The following is a 12,029-nucleotide window of genomic DNA, read 5'->3' as shown; positions in this document are numbered from 1 at the left end:
TTTACTTTGTTTTCACTGTGTTCTTATATTTTGCCTGTTGTTCTGATTTCAGCTTCTTTTCTCATATAGAGAGAAATATCCAATGTAATTAAATGTTCCTTTCACATGTTAGACATAGAACCAAACAGGCATTTAGCAGGGGTTGAATAGACATCACAACTGTGACTCTTATCTCCAAGACTATCTTACACTGTAGTTAGAAAAAAGTCCAGAAATCCTGTAAAGATGTTAAAGTACACTCAAATTCATTTTAAGATTGTGTATACCCTTGATACATTCCAATTTTGTTTGTATTTCTTGCAAATCCCAACTTTCCATTTTACTTGAAGCTGGCAAATTATAGTTTGCGCACAATAAAGCAAAGTGTGGTTGACATGAATAAGGGAGTGAGAATGGGGAATTGAAGCATAGGACAAGTAGAGAAAATTGCTCTCGGTTTTATTCCTGTAGTGTAGTGCTACTCAAAGTAGTAGTCTGTGAACCAGTGCCAGTCCACAAGCCATTAGCTGCTGATCCCTGGAAAATTTCCAGGAAAGAAAGAAACAGTTCTTTCTTGTGGCCAAAGGGCTCAAATATGGTACTAGTCCCTAGAACACTGTGTGTGTGTGTGTGAGAGAGTGTGAATTTTGGTGGTCCATCAAACCAGATAGCTTAGGAAGCACCAGCGTAGATTTCCTAGATCATGAAAGCATCTGCCACCAGTAATCTGATGTGAAATAATGATATTTTTCCTATTTAAGAAATGTCAGCTTACATTTTAAGGATGGTCTTCTTCTATATGAGGCTATCTGCTCTCTAGGATAAGTATAAAAGACCGTGCTTCCTATCCTGCCTATTGCCTTTAGAGATCTGGTGTGATGAGACATTATATGAAAGAAGATAGAAAATGGAGGAAGGTTGGAATTTGTCCATTGATCCAGCTGAAGCATATTTCTATCACCGCAACTCTACAGATGTTTCCACCACAACATAATTTATTTATTCGTTCATAGTCACTTATACGGTGCTCACCAGCTGTGATTCTATCTGAACAGAGATAGGCAAGCCACAATTTTTCATGCCTGATATGCTCCATAATAGATTGCTGAAACACATTGTATGTGGGGCTGCTAAATGAAGGCTTTTCAGAGTTAATGATTAAATACAATGGGCCCTGTGTTTACACGTGGGACCCGTTCTGGATCCTCCCACATAAGGGAAAATCCGCCTAAGCTCGAGCCCCATAGGAGATAATGGGATACATGCATGTGGTGGCACAGTGTCCGTGCCATTGTTTTTCTCCCCGCGTGGCTTCTGCATAAGCTGGAAGCCACGTAAAATGCATCTGCACATAGTGCGGGCGCACTGTATTACTTTGCTCTTACGTTTTCCTTAACTTGGATGCACCTGCATTTATATTTATTTTAAATGAATATTTCCTTACTATAGAGGAGGAGTTGTAAGTTTATTATAATGGTTCAGTTTACTAGAAGTCAGGTGCCCAGTTCATTGGCTGTAAGGCAGAATTAGCTAACTCAGGGCTCATCTGCACTTGCCAGAATACTTGGAGCTGGCCCCAGAGTATTCTGGCCCCAAATTCCCCCCTGCCGAATCCCCTTTACCTCCTATGGGTTTTTGGCAAAGGATGGGCAGCTGTTGGTCCCTGCTAGCCAGCCAGCTGCTGCCACTGAAGGCACAAGTTGCTCTGAGGTCAGAACAAGGTACCCAGCCATGTTATCAAAACTGAGCCCCTCGTTCTGACCTCCGATGGCAAGGATGTTTGCAGGGACCACATGGGAAGGGAACCAGCCGTCATTGCCATGTGTTGCTCCAGGTTTTCTGGAAAATCCAGAGCAAAAGGTAAGTCTTTTTAATGCCGGGGAAGGAGTGGAACCTCAAATCAGGTCCAGGTCTGATTTGGGGTTTGGGGCCTGTGACATGACCGGATTTCTTAGATCTGTCATGTTAGAGCCCCTCACACTGGGTCTCTCAGATCCCACCACACTGAGTCCAAATCATGTGACTACCACAGGGTTACACAGGATTCTTCTGTCTTATGACAAATTGTTTGAGGCTCCTTTTACCCCAGAACTATCTCTCTAACCCATGGTCCTCCCACTGACTTAAGTCTCTTTATTATTAAGTGTTTTTACTATTTTTCATAGTGTGTTTGGTGTTAAACATAAATCACTTAGGGCCACTCCTTTGTGACCAAAAAGTAAATAAATTTTATTTACAGAAAGAACTTATGATGGCATCTCTTTTGGTAGTTTGCTCGCAAAGCTTATGGTTACAAAGTGTCTATTTCACTGGTTACAAATTGTCTTTGTTTCAGTTCAAAGTTCATTCAAATACTTCAGTTACACTTCCACTGTGTTCTAATTCTTTACACACGCGCCTTCCACTAAAGTTTATTCAGTGGGATTATAAATCCTATTAATCTCTAGCTTTATTCATAAATTACAATTCTACAGAATAAGGTGAATCTGAGACTTCCCTTTACTGGCTCTTCACTGTTCAAATTACGTGTCTCTTTAAAATCCTCTTTCCTGATATGGGAGTCGGAATCACATTCAGGCTGAACCCTTATTCCCAATTGCACTCTTGGCAGTAGTAAGACACACTCCTGGCTCCTGCCTTAGCAGGCTTGACACATCCAGCCCTTGGAATCCATTGAGGTTTGGTTTCAGGACACACACACACACACACACACACACACACAGTGGATACCAAAATTTGTGGACACTTAAGTCCCATTAAATACACAATAAAATGGCAAAATCAAGGTTTGCTTTTTGGTATTCATATATTTTTCCTGAATATTTTCAAGCCATGGATAATTGAATCTGTGGATAAAGAATCCATAGATATAATGTAGACAAGCCCTCGATTTCCTGATGCTTCGATGAACATGCATCTCATGCTCTCATGATTCACTAAGAACATTATGAATTGATTTCACTAGCACAGCATTTTCCTGTTTTGTTTTGTTTTCCTATCCTCTAATCCCCAGTATTTTGCAGAAATCATGTTGTTGTTCTACTGAATCAGCATGCTCCACCCTGGTGTATAAGTCTCTAATGCTGCAGTCTAGCCTGTTGGATAGTTAGCTAAAAGACTTAACTTTTGTTTCCTGGTCAGAAGATAGTATATTGAACTGCTGTATAAACAAGGGTCATTAATGATAGCATTTGAGAATCCCATGTAGTTACTATTAGACTGCAGGGCCCAGATCCACATAAATAAATGCCAACATATATTTTAAGCTCTGTCCACTGTCCACTGTGATAATTACTAGAGATCCTGCTTCCTGCCCTGCCCCATTGACTGAAGTCTCTACAACAGTGGTTCCCAACCTGTGGGTCGGGACCCCTTTGCGGGTCAAATGACCCTTTCATGGCGGTCGCCTAAGACCATTGAAAAGCACCTATTTAATTACAGTTATTAAGTAGCAGTGAAAATAATTTCATGGGTTTGGGTCACCACAACATGAGGAACTGTATTAAGGGGTCACGGCATTAGAAAGGTTGGGAACCACTGCTCTACAAAGTCCTGAAGTTCACTGGATGACATTTGGCCAAACAATAATGCCAGACGTACTCCCTAGAAATATTTATATCCTTGCTGTGTTTTTCATTAGAGGAAAGTATATATGTGTTGTTTTTTTAAAATCGGTATGTTGCCCAAACGCTTTTCTCTGCACTATTAATTGGTTTTGACCCACCTTCTCCCACCTGCTTTTGTGATTTTGGTATGTAGCTACTGGTCTTGTATATTCCGGACGCCCCTAACCCTAGCACGCACAGAGTGCATACAAAATGGCGGCGCCCATTCTACACGGGCACCGCCATCTTGACGTTGCGGATGCCTAGCGTCCGCACGTCGCGCGGCGGAAGTGACGCCGCGAGTGCGTGACTACCAACTTGCGGCGCCACTTCCGGGACCCAAAAAGAAGCCGCTTTTTGCAACTTCTTTTTGTTGCGTCCAGGAATTGCGCAGTTTGTCCGCTGCGGTTCCCGGATACCGCAACCAGCAGCACTGGCAGAGCGCCATTTTTGGGCGCTCTGTAATGCGCCAAAGTTTCCAAATACTTTTCTAAGGCAGTCCCACCTAGAGCACATGACAGTAATCCAGCTGAGATATAACTAAAATGTGTGTCACCGTGGCTAGATCTGATGTCTCAAAGAATGAATACAGCTAGTTTACAAGCTTTAATTGTTGAAATGTACTCTTAGCCACTGCTGAAACCAGAGCTTCAGGCTCAGAGTTGCATTCAGGAACGCACTGAAGATACAGAAGAGTAATTAATATATTTAATTTTTATTTGTCTTTTTCAGTTTTTTAAAAAAGAGAACATTCCTATTACTTAGAAAAACACAGAGAGATGTGTTTATATATATATATATATATATTTTTGCTAAAAGGCTGGCTCATTTCATTTTAGACTTTGTGGTTAGTTTATTCTCTGTACAAATCAGTATTTTTGCTGGAACTGTGTATTGGTATGAAATAAAACATAAATCCATAATGTATTTGCTCTGATAAACCATTTTGAAGTAGCATTGTGCTTTTATTGATGTTAAAAAATAGCAAAGGCAAACTGTATATTTAATCAAGTGAAAAAGTGGATGAAAGGCAGATTTCTTCCCTCCTTCTAGTGCATTTTATCTATGAAATGTATGTTCTTTTAACAGATGAAAGAGCATTGCTCGTGTGGGAACATTCTTTTAGGAAACCTGTCTCAAAAGAAAGAGGAGAAACTGTTTTGTCAGCTGTTACAAGGAATTTGGGTGTTTCTAAGGCTGAGAAATCTCAGTGGGAAAGGTGGAGCACATTTTCACAGAAGTGAATAAGTTGGTTGTGGTTGCATGTAGTCCATTTGTTCCTAGTTTGCTCTTCCACTGGCTTTTTCACAGAAATGGTTTATCCACATCTAGTGGCCCAAGAAATATGGATTTGGGGGGAAAGAGTGAGGAAAGGGTGCTGCCCCTTTGTGCTGGTGCTGGTCCACATGACTGACGGACTGTTGTGGAACTACCAGTCCATATATCACATTTCTCAGGCTGATGGAGTGTTTTCTGGGACACCAGGGCTATTTACCCTTTACTCAGAATATTATACTGCCTAGCTAGAAGCAGTCATTCAGATTAAATTTAAGATAAATTTAAGATAAAACAGGGATGGGGAACTCCTGGATCTCCAGATAAGCAAGTTAAGCCCATTGGTCATGTTGTGTGAGGCTTATGAAAACTGTTGGCTGTTTCTGATATCATGACACTATTGGTGGCCAAAAAGAAAGGGAAGAAACAATGGATAACAGATGAAACACTTGGATAAGAGATGAAGCTAAAGAAAAAAGGGATAGGATTAAAACCAGGACTATGAATGCACACATACAATGATTGGTTCACAAGGACAGGAACTACTATAATGAACAATGCAAAGAAAAAGAAGAAAACAAAAAAGGAAGAACAAGACACATCTTCCATAACATTCAGGAATTCAAAGTGAAGGTCAAATCAAGGACCAGGGTGCCCTATGACAAGAAAAAGAACATATTACAAGACCAGGAAGAAGTAAAAAGATATTGGATGCAATACACAGGAGAGTTAGATAAAAGAGCTGAAAAAACATGAATGACCCATGGAATGAAGAACCATATGAAGACATTCAAGCCTGAAATCTTCTTGGAAGCCTAGATGATCAGATTGAGATTGTCTTACTTTGGCCACATAATGTGAAGGCATGACTCATTAGAAAAGACAATACAGTAGTGGTAAAAGAAACAGAATAGTAGAAAGAGAGGAAGACTGCATTCCAGATGGATAGATTCAATCACAGAGGCCACAGGGCTGAATTTGCAGCACCTAAGCAAAGCAGTGGAGGTCAGAGGGTCTTGGGGATGTCTTATCCATAGGGTTGCCATGAGTCAGGGCCAACTTGAGAGGAGTTAACAACAGCAATGAGAGCTGTATGCCAGAATATTGGACAGACTAAAATTCTCCACTCTCATCACAGAATAAGTACAGGAAAAGCCTCAGCTCAGTCTCATCCCATACAGCCACAAGAGCTATATATATCAGAGGAATGTTTTTGGTTTTTTTAATGTGTTCTAGCATTTACACAGTATTACTGTGACTTAGTAAGGCTTTAAAAAGATGATTTGTTCATTTAGCAAGAAGCTAGCATTCCCCCCATTTCTCTTTTCTTTTTGACAGAGCAGTCTACTGCTCAGTGGCAAAAAATTAACAATATAATTCAACAGTAGATCAAGTTCAGTCAAGTATGTACATTATCAAGCCATTTATAAATTATCTCTCTATTATCTATATGTATGGTGTCTATTTAATTATTATTTCTATAATGTAATATCTGCTATGTCAAAAACCCAATTAATTGGGTGGAGATCCATCTTCCACATTCAGTTTTTGAAAGTGCATTAAATGGTAGCTGAGTGGTATTCTTTGGCTGGTTTTTTTTTAATGGATGAAGAACTAGTGATTTATGGCAGTTTTAAAACTTGAAAATGCTGTGGTTCTCAGTTGGCAGCTGCTTTTATATTTCTTGTATTAAAAAGCTATTGTACTGCCTTTCACCCAACAAGAGCACAATACGAAAGCATTTTTAGGGAATTCTACTAGCTGGGATAGGAAGGGTAGTACCACTTTTCCTGAAACATGGTTTGCTGTTGTGTTGAAAAACTCTAGATGCTGAAGTCGAGTTCAGTCTGTAGCAAAACCTTTTTCCCCGAAGCTCTGTTGAAAACAGCAGATCCTTGGCCTCTAGCATGGAGAAAATCTGATGCATATGATTTCTTTAATTTTGTGTGAAATTTTGTAATGACAACCGTTCACTTCCAATTCCAGTTAAATTTCACTTGCCAATAGTTATACTTGGAGACTGGGGATGTTACCTTTGGGATTACAGCTGCCAGAATCCCCTAGGCAGCCTGCCTAGATTCTGGGAGTTGCTATCCAAAAAAAGGAACTTCTCTAATTTTGGTGACAAGAAAAATCCAGCAATAGGCTGCACTACAGATGTTTTAAAACTCTTAGGTGCTGGGCTCTGTTGTCGGTTACTTTTATAATACTTATATGCTGCCTTTTAGCCATCAGCTCTCAAAGTAGTCCACAGTGCAAACAGATTTCAACATGATGGCCTTAAAAGCAGAGCAGGTGATGAAAAGATCCTGAAAGGCAGGGTCTGCTATGAGCTCCACTTCAGCAAGTAAATGTTGAAACATGTTCCCACCATTCTAGCTTCTATTGGTAGTGGTCTATACTTAAATCAAGACTCTAGACAATTATTGCAGACCCGCTGCTGTCACTCCAGAGGGGGAAGGGTGAGATCTAGGTTAGGGTTGCAGAACCTATAGACCTCTAGATAGTAATAGGTTCTGTCTTGCATCAGGTCCAGGCAGTAGTAAGGTGATAGTCAAGGAGGATAAAAGTTCAACAAGAGGTGGAAGGGTTAGTGATTCTTCCGTCCCCACTTAATGAAAATGTAAATGCATACAAGTAAATTATGATAATATGGGAAACTTATTATTATTATTATTATTATTATTATTATTATTATTATTATTATTAACCTTTATTTATAAAGCGCTGTAAATTTACACAGCGCTGTACATACAATCTTTTTAATTGGACGGTTCCCTGCCCTCAGGCTTACAATCTAAACTTGTAGACAAAGAGGCCATATGCACTGTTTTTGTGACCCTAAAGGGACTTTCAAGAGCACCTTTTTTCTGGCCACAGGAAAGGGTGAGTCCTCTCTCTTGGTATTGCTTCTGTGAATGGTAATTCAGCCTTTAAATAAGTTTCAGAGACACACATAGAAAGAGCAGTTTAACAAGTTTAAGCAAGGTTTGCATTCAAACTAACAATATGGGCATGCGAAATTAAACAACTACAGTTGGTCCTCCGTTTTTGTGAGTGATCCATTCTGGACACACACACCCTGGTGAAAACGGAGGCTTGTGGATATTCAAGGCTCATAGGTGCCTCTGTGCATGTGGGGGACGCCCCCATGCATGCAGCCAATGCATGCACGCCATTGGAAATAGCGCTGGTTGCCCCTCCACTGATATTTGATGTCATGGATCTCAGATCCGCGAGTTAGGAGGGGTGACTGTAGATCATGTATTCCTTGTAGAACAAAACAAAAACATTTTTGTTTACATTTTGTTTCTAGAGAGGACTTGAAAGCTTCTTCCAACTGCATCCTGGGATTTTTTTTATAGTTTCACTAGCATTCACTTTTCTTATGGTTTCCATATTCATACATCTATTCTTTCATATGGTGGAGGTAGTTTATGTACGGAGCTTATGTGCTTTCTTCTTTTCTCTCTGTTGTGCTGTTCACAAATACTCAGTAATAGATTATGAAGCCAGTTGCTGTTTATTTTGCCTTTTATAGGTGGACACACACACATGGTAACGGTAGTATTTACTAGCGTAGAATCCTCGCCGCATTTGTTGCATTGCTTACTGTAGACATGCTCTTGCAAATTTATACAGAAATTCTCTGTTTCTCCAGCCTTCTTTTATGATCCAGTAGTGATGTTGCTTTTAAAAAGCCCTTCCATCTAGACAGAAGACAAGCAGAAAAAGCAGAACCATAAAAAGAGTTTGTAAAACAGAGCTTCTTTGTCAGAGGCTTTGTTAAATGAGGTCAGTGGTGTCACTAGTGGGTACGGGGGTGTATCCCCCCTGCCAGTTCTCTCTCTCCCCTTTTCTCCCTTCCCTTCCCCAGCTGCTGCATTGCCTGGTGGGCCACCCAGGGCAGCCAGGGCTGATGTTCCATCGTTGGGCTTCTAGAGAAGAAGCCCTGTGACAGAGCAGCTAGGAGGTGTGTGTTCGCTCTCCCCCTGCTGCAGTATCACAGGGCTTTCTCCCCAGGAAGGGTGCCTTACGATGAAGTGACTGGGAAGGACATGTGTGCTGCCCCTGTGCCACTCCATTGCAGGGCTTTTTTCCTGCTCCGTTGTAGGGCTCCATGGAGAAAGCCCTGCAACAGTGCAGCATGGGGACAAGAACATGTCTTTCCCAGATGCTCTGTTGCAGGCTTTCCACCCCAGCAGCCCTGCAACAGAATAGCAGGCTTGATTGCCCTGGGCAATGCAGTGACTGGAGAGAAGAGGGGAGGCAAGGGGAGAGGGTAACCAGCAGGGAGGAGGCCAGCTGAGGGAAGGAGAGCTGGCAGCTGGATAGGGGAATGCAGTTAGTAGGATGGGAAGGGGCAGCCCTCCACACCTCCCACTGTCAGGTCTTTGCACTGGGTGTCACCAAAGATAGTGATGCCACTGAATGAGGTATACTTGTACTGGGAAGATCTTGGGGTGTTTCTTTGTGGGGTGTGCTTATGTGACAGTTATTCAGAAATTTGTTTTCTGCTGCTGTGTGTAGATGCTGAAGACTAAATCTGTGTGTAGAAAACAGTGGATTTGGAAGAAAGTGTTTTGCCTGAGGCTGAGTTACAGGTAGCAGGTCCTGTTGAGCCAGGTCTCGTATCTCCAAGGATATCTGCAGAGTACCCAACATGCCTTCATATTTATGTCCATAAACATACAAGAGAATGAGGGGTCTGTATCTTTGGAGATAAGCTGTGTTTCAGTTTGGAGAATTCGGAAGAGCTCTAAAACTATCTTTTCCAAAACACATTTGAATTAGTGCTAATCCAGCTGTGCTGGAGTACTGGCATGGAGCCCAGTGCCCTACATTCTGATGAAGGAAAAGAATGCTTACTACTATCTCTTCCTTCCACAACACTGTTTCGTATTAAATGTTAATTTAGTGGGAAGCACTAGCATCTAGTAATAGCTAGTAACAAGGTAGTGAGTAAGTGAGATGCATGTGGAATTGGAGCTTTTAATTGTGTGCATCTCAGCTTAGGGAATATTCACCAGTGCTGCACCCATGTATTGCTGTGTGGGTTAATTCAGCAACTATATTCTGCTTTGAAAGTGTAGAAAAGTGGCAAAATAATTAAAGCTGGAACCCAAACAAGCTTTTTTTTTAGGAATGATCAAAGTCTTGCAGACACTCTGTGGGATGCTGATCCTGTTTTTAAAAAAATAAATCCCTCTGCCTTATCAGAAGGTGCTTTCAAAACATTTTTAAGTTTTCAAAGCCATTTTCTGTGCATATGGAGTGTGTAAAAGAACTGGTTCACTTCTCTGTATTTTCATGGCTCAGGCATTATTATGAGTCTTGTTGTTTTGCTTCTTGTACAAAATTTTCACTGAGTGTAAACAGAAGAGTACCAACTGGTCTGTGCTGTTTTTTAATGCTTAATTTTAATCCATACATTAAACATTTGTTTGGAACTAGTATATACAAATGATGGAAAAACCATGGTGCATATTCTTGTTTCCACTGGGACAGAAAAGAAAACAGATAAATATATTGACTTCCAAATAGCAGAATTTGGTGTCATATGTACTGGATATTGAATCCTGTTTTGTAGCATAGGTAATAAATTATTTTTATGCAATAAAATATGTGCATCAAAAATTATGGTGGGGTGGTATGATTACCAGTAAAACCTATGTAGACAATACATGGAAGAGTTCATGGCTTGATTAATTATGTTTTGGTTTGGGATTGTGTCTTCAGGACCATTGCTTGGAGAATGAATTCATAGTGGTATGGATTAGGTGCTTATTCTGTTGTATCTGAATCTTTCTTCCTCTATTCTTCTAGGTAGATGGTTAAATGCAATTGTATCAATAACAGAAGGAAGAGTAAACATGAGAATAGCAGGTAAGCATAACAACAACAGTAAGTTGTGGCTTGTGAAGTGGGTTATTTTACTAACAGCAGGTTGTTACTAATAGGCTTCTATACCTATGAATAATGGCCATTTCTAAAATTTACACTTCAGTTGAACTTGTCTTTCCTCTCCACCTGTATTAGCAAATGAATATCTCAATTATTGGTATTTCCGGTGTTAAAAAAGAGACAGAAAAGCTCTCTGGCATGAAACATTTTGTGCCGTGAAATGGCAACCTGTGTTTTCTTCGCTATTTTTAGCCAAAAGGATCCTTCCCTCCCAAATTAAATCTTATTCCTTCATGCAGTTCAAAAATGGTTCACAAAAATAGTAAACACACATTTTGTTGGGAAAGGCACATTGCTAATGTGTGTGCATAGGAGAAGCTTAGCAGCAACCTAAAGCCAGAATGGAAGAAAATCACTAAACTAGAGGTAGATGTAAGGAATGAAACTAAAATGATTTTGCTTTTAAAAAACCATGGTTACTATTGCAATTAATATATTGTAAAAAAATCTTGCTGATATATATTGTGTAAATTGTTGAAATGGAAGAATGGTCTTGGCAATACTGAAGATGTGCTCCAAATATGGAATTCTCTGGGAGGTTATATTGCTCTTACTAAAGTACTTGTGAGTAAGTTCCCAAATTCTGCTTCAGTGTTCACATATTAAATCCTCATTTCAGTAAAGATTTATCACATCAGAACTCCACTTACATTAATAGCATGTAATAGTATTAAATGAATCAATAAAGAATAAACCCATTTCAAAATCATTTAAAATTGTCTAGTGGGGTAGTTTAACTTCTGCCCTGTTCCTTTTCGAAATTTCAATTATAAATGGATTATGACGGGAAAGTGAGAATGCTATAAAATGTATTGCAGTATGCTTGTGCTTAATTGGTAAATACTGTTAGTGGTTGTGTAGATAGAAAGAGCAATTTTCATTAGAAAAGCAATAAAGTGGCTTAGATTTCAGGAGATGGGTTAGATTGTAAAATCGTAAATAGTTTGTTGAACAGGGTTTCCCACTGTCTGCTTCCTGCTGTAGCTCCTGGCATCTCCCCCCAAAAGTAGAGCCTAGTTATTGGGGGAAGCAATACAGGGTGCCATTGGGAGCTGGGGTAGGGTGAAAATGGATGAAAATGAGGGAACTCCCTCTTTAATGACTTGAAGTGCCTTTCCTTCACATAAACAACTTTTTGGATCCAGTCCTGTGCTGTTTCTTTTGTCATAGTGTTACAATGCTTAATAACTTAGGCCGGCAAAATAG

General features: G+C 40.1%; 1 protein-coding gene across 2 annotated transcripts in view; it reads left to right on the top strand.

Annotated features, from left to right (window-relative positions):
* The window catches only part of FAM3C (FAM3 metabolism regulating signaling molecule C), a 48,277-nt gene that overhangs the window by 19,511 nt on the left and 16,737 nt on the right, over positions 1 to 12,029 (top strand). For both annotated transcript variants that reach the window (XM_042468757.1, XM_042468756.1), the window contains one exon: positions 10,686 to 10,745. In XM_042468757.1, coding sequence (XP_042324691.1) covers positions 10,733 to 10,745 — 13 coding nt within the window. In that variant the 5' untranslated portion in view covers positions 10,686 to 10,732. Of the gene's footprint in view, positions 1 to 10,685; positions 10,746 to 12,029 lie in introns of those variants that run through there.

Source organism: Sceloporus undulatus, chromosome 5, assembly GCF_019175285.1.
Source record: "Sceloporus undulatus isolate JIND9_A2432 ecotype Alabama chromosome 5, SceUnd_v1.1, whole genome shotgun sequence".
NCBI lineage: Eukaryota > Metazoa > Chordata > Lepidosauria > Squamata > Phrynosomatidae > Sceloporus > Sceloporus undulatus.
Note: the sequence above shows the minus strand (reverse complement) of the source record. Positions and strands in the feature narration are given on the sequence as shown.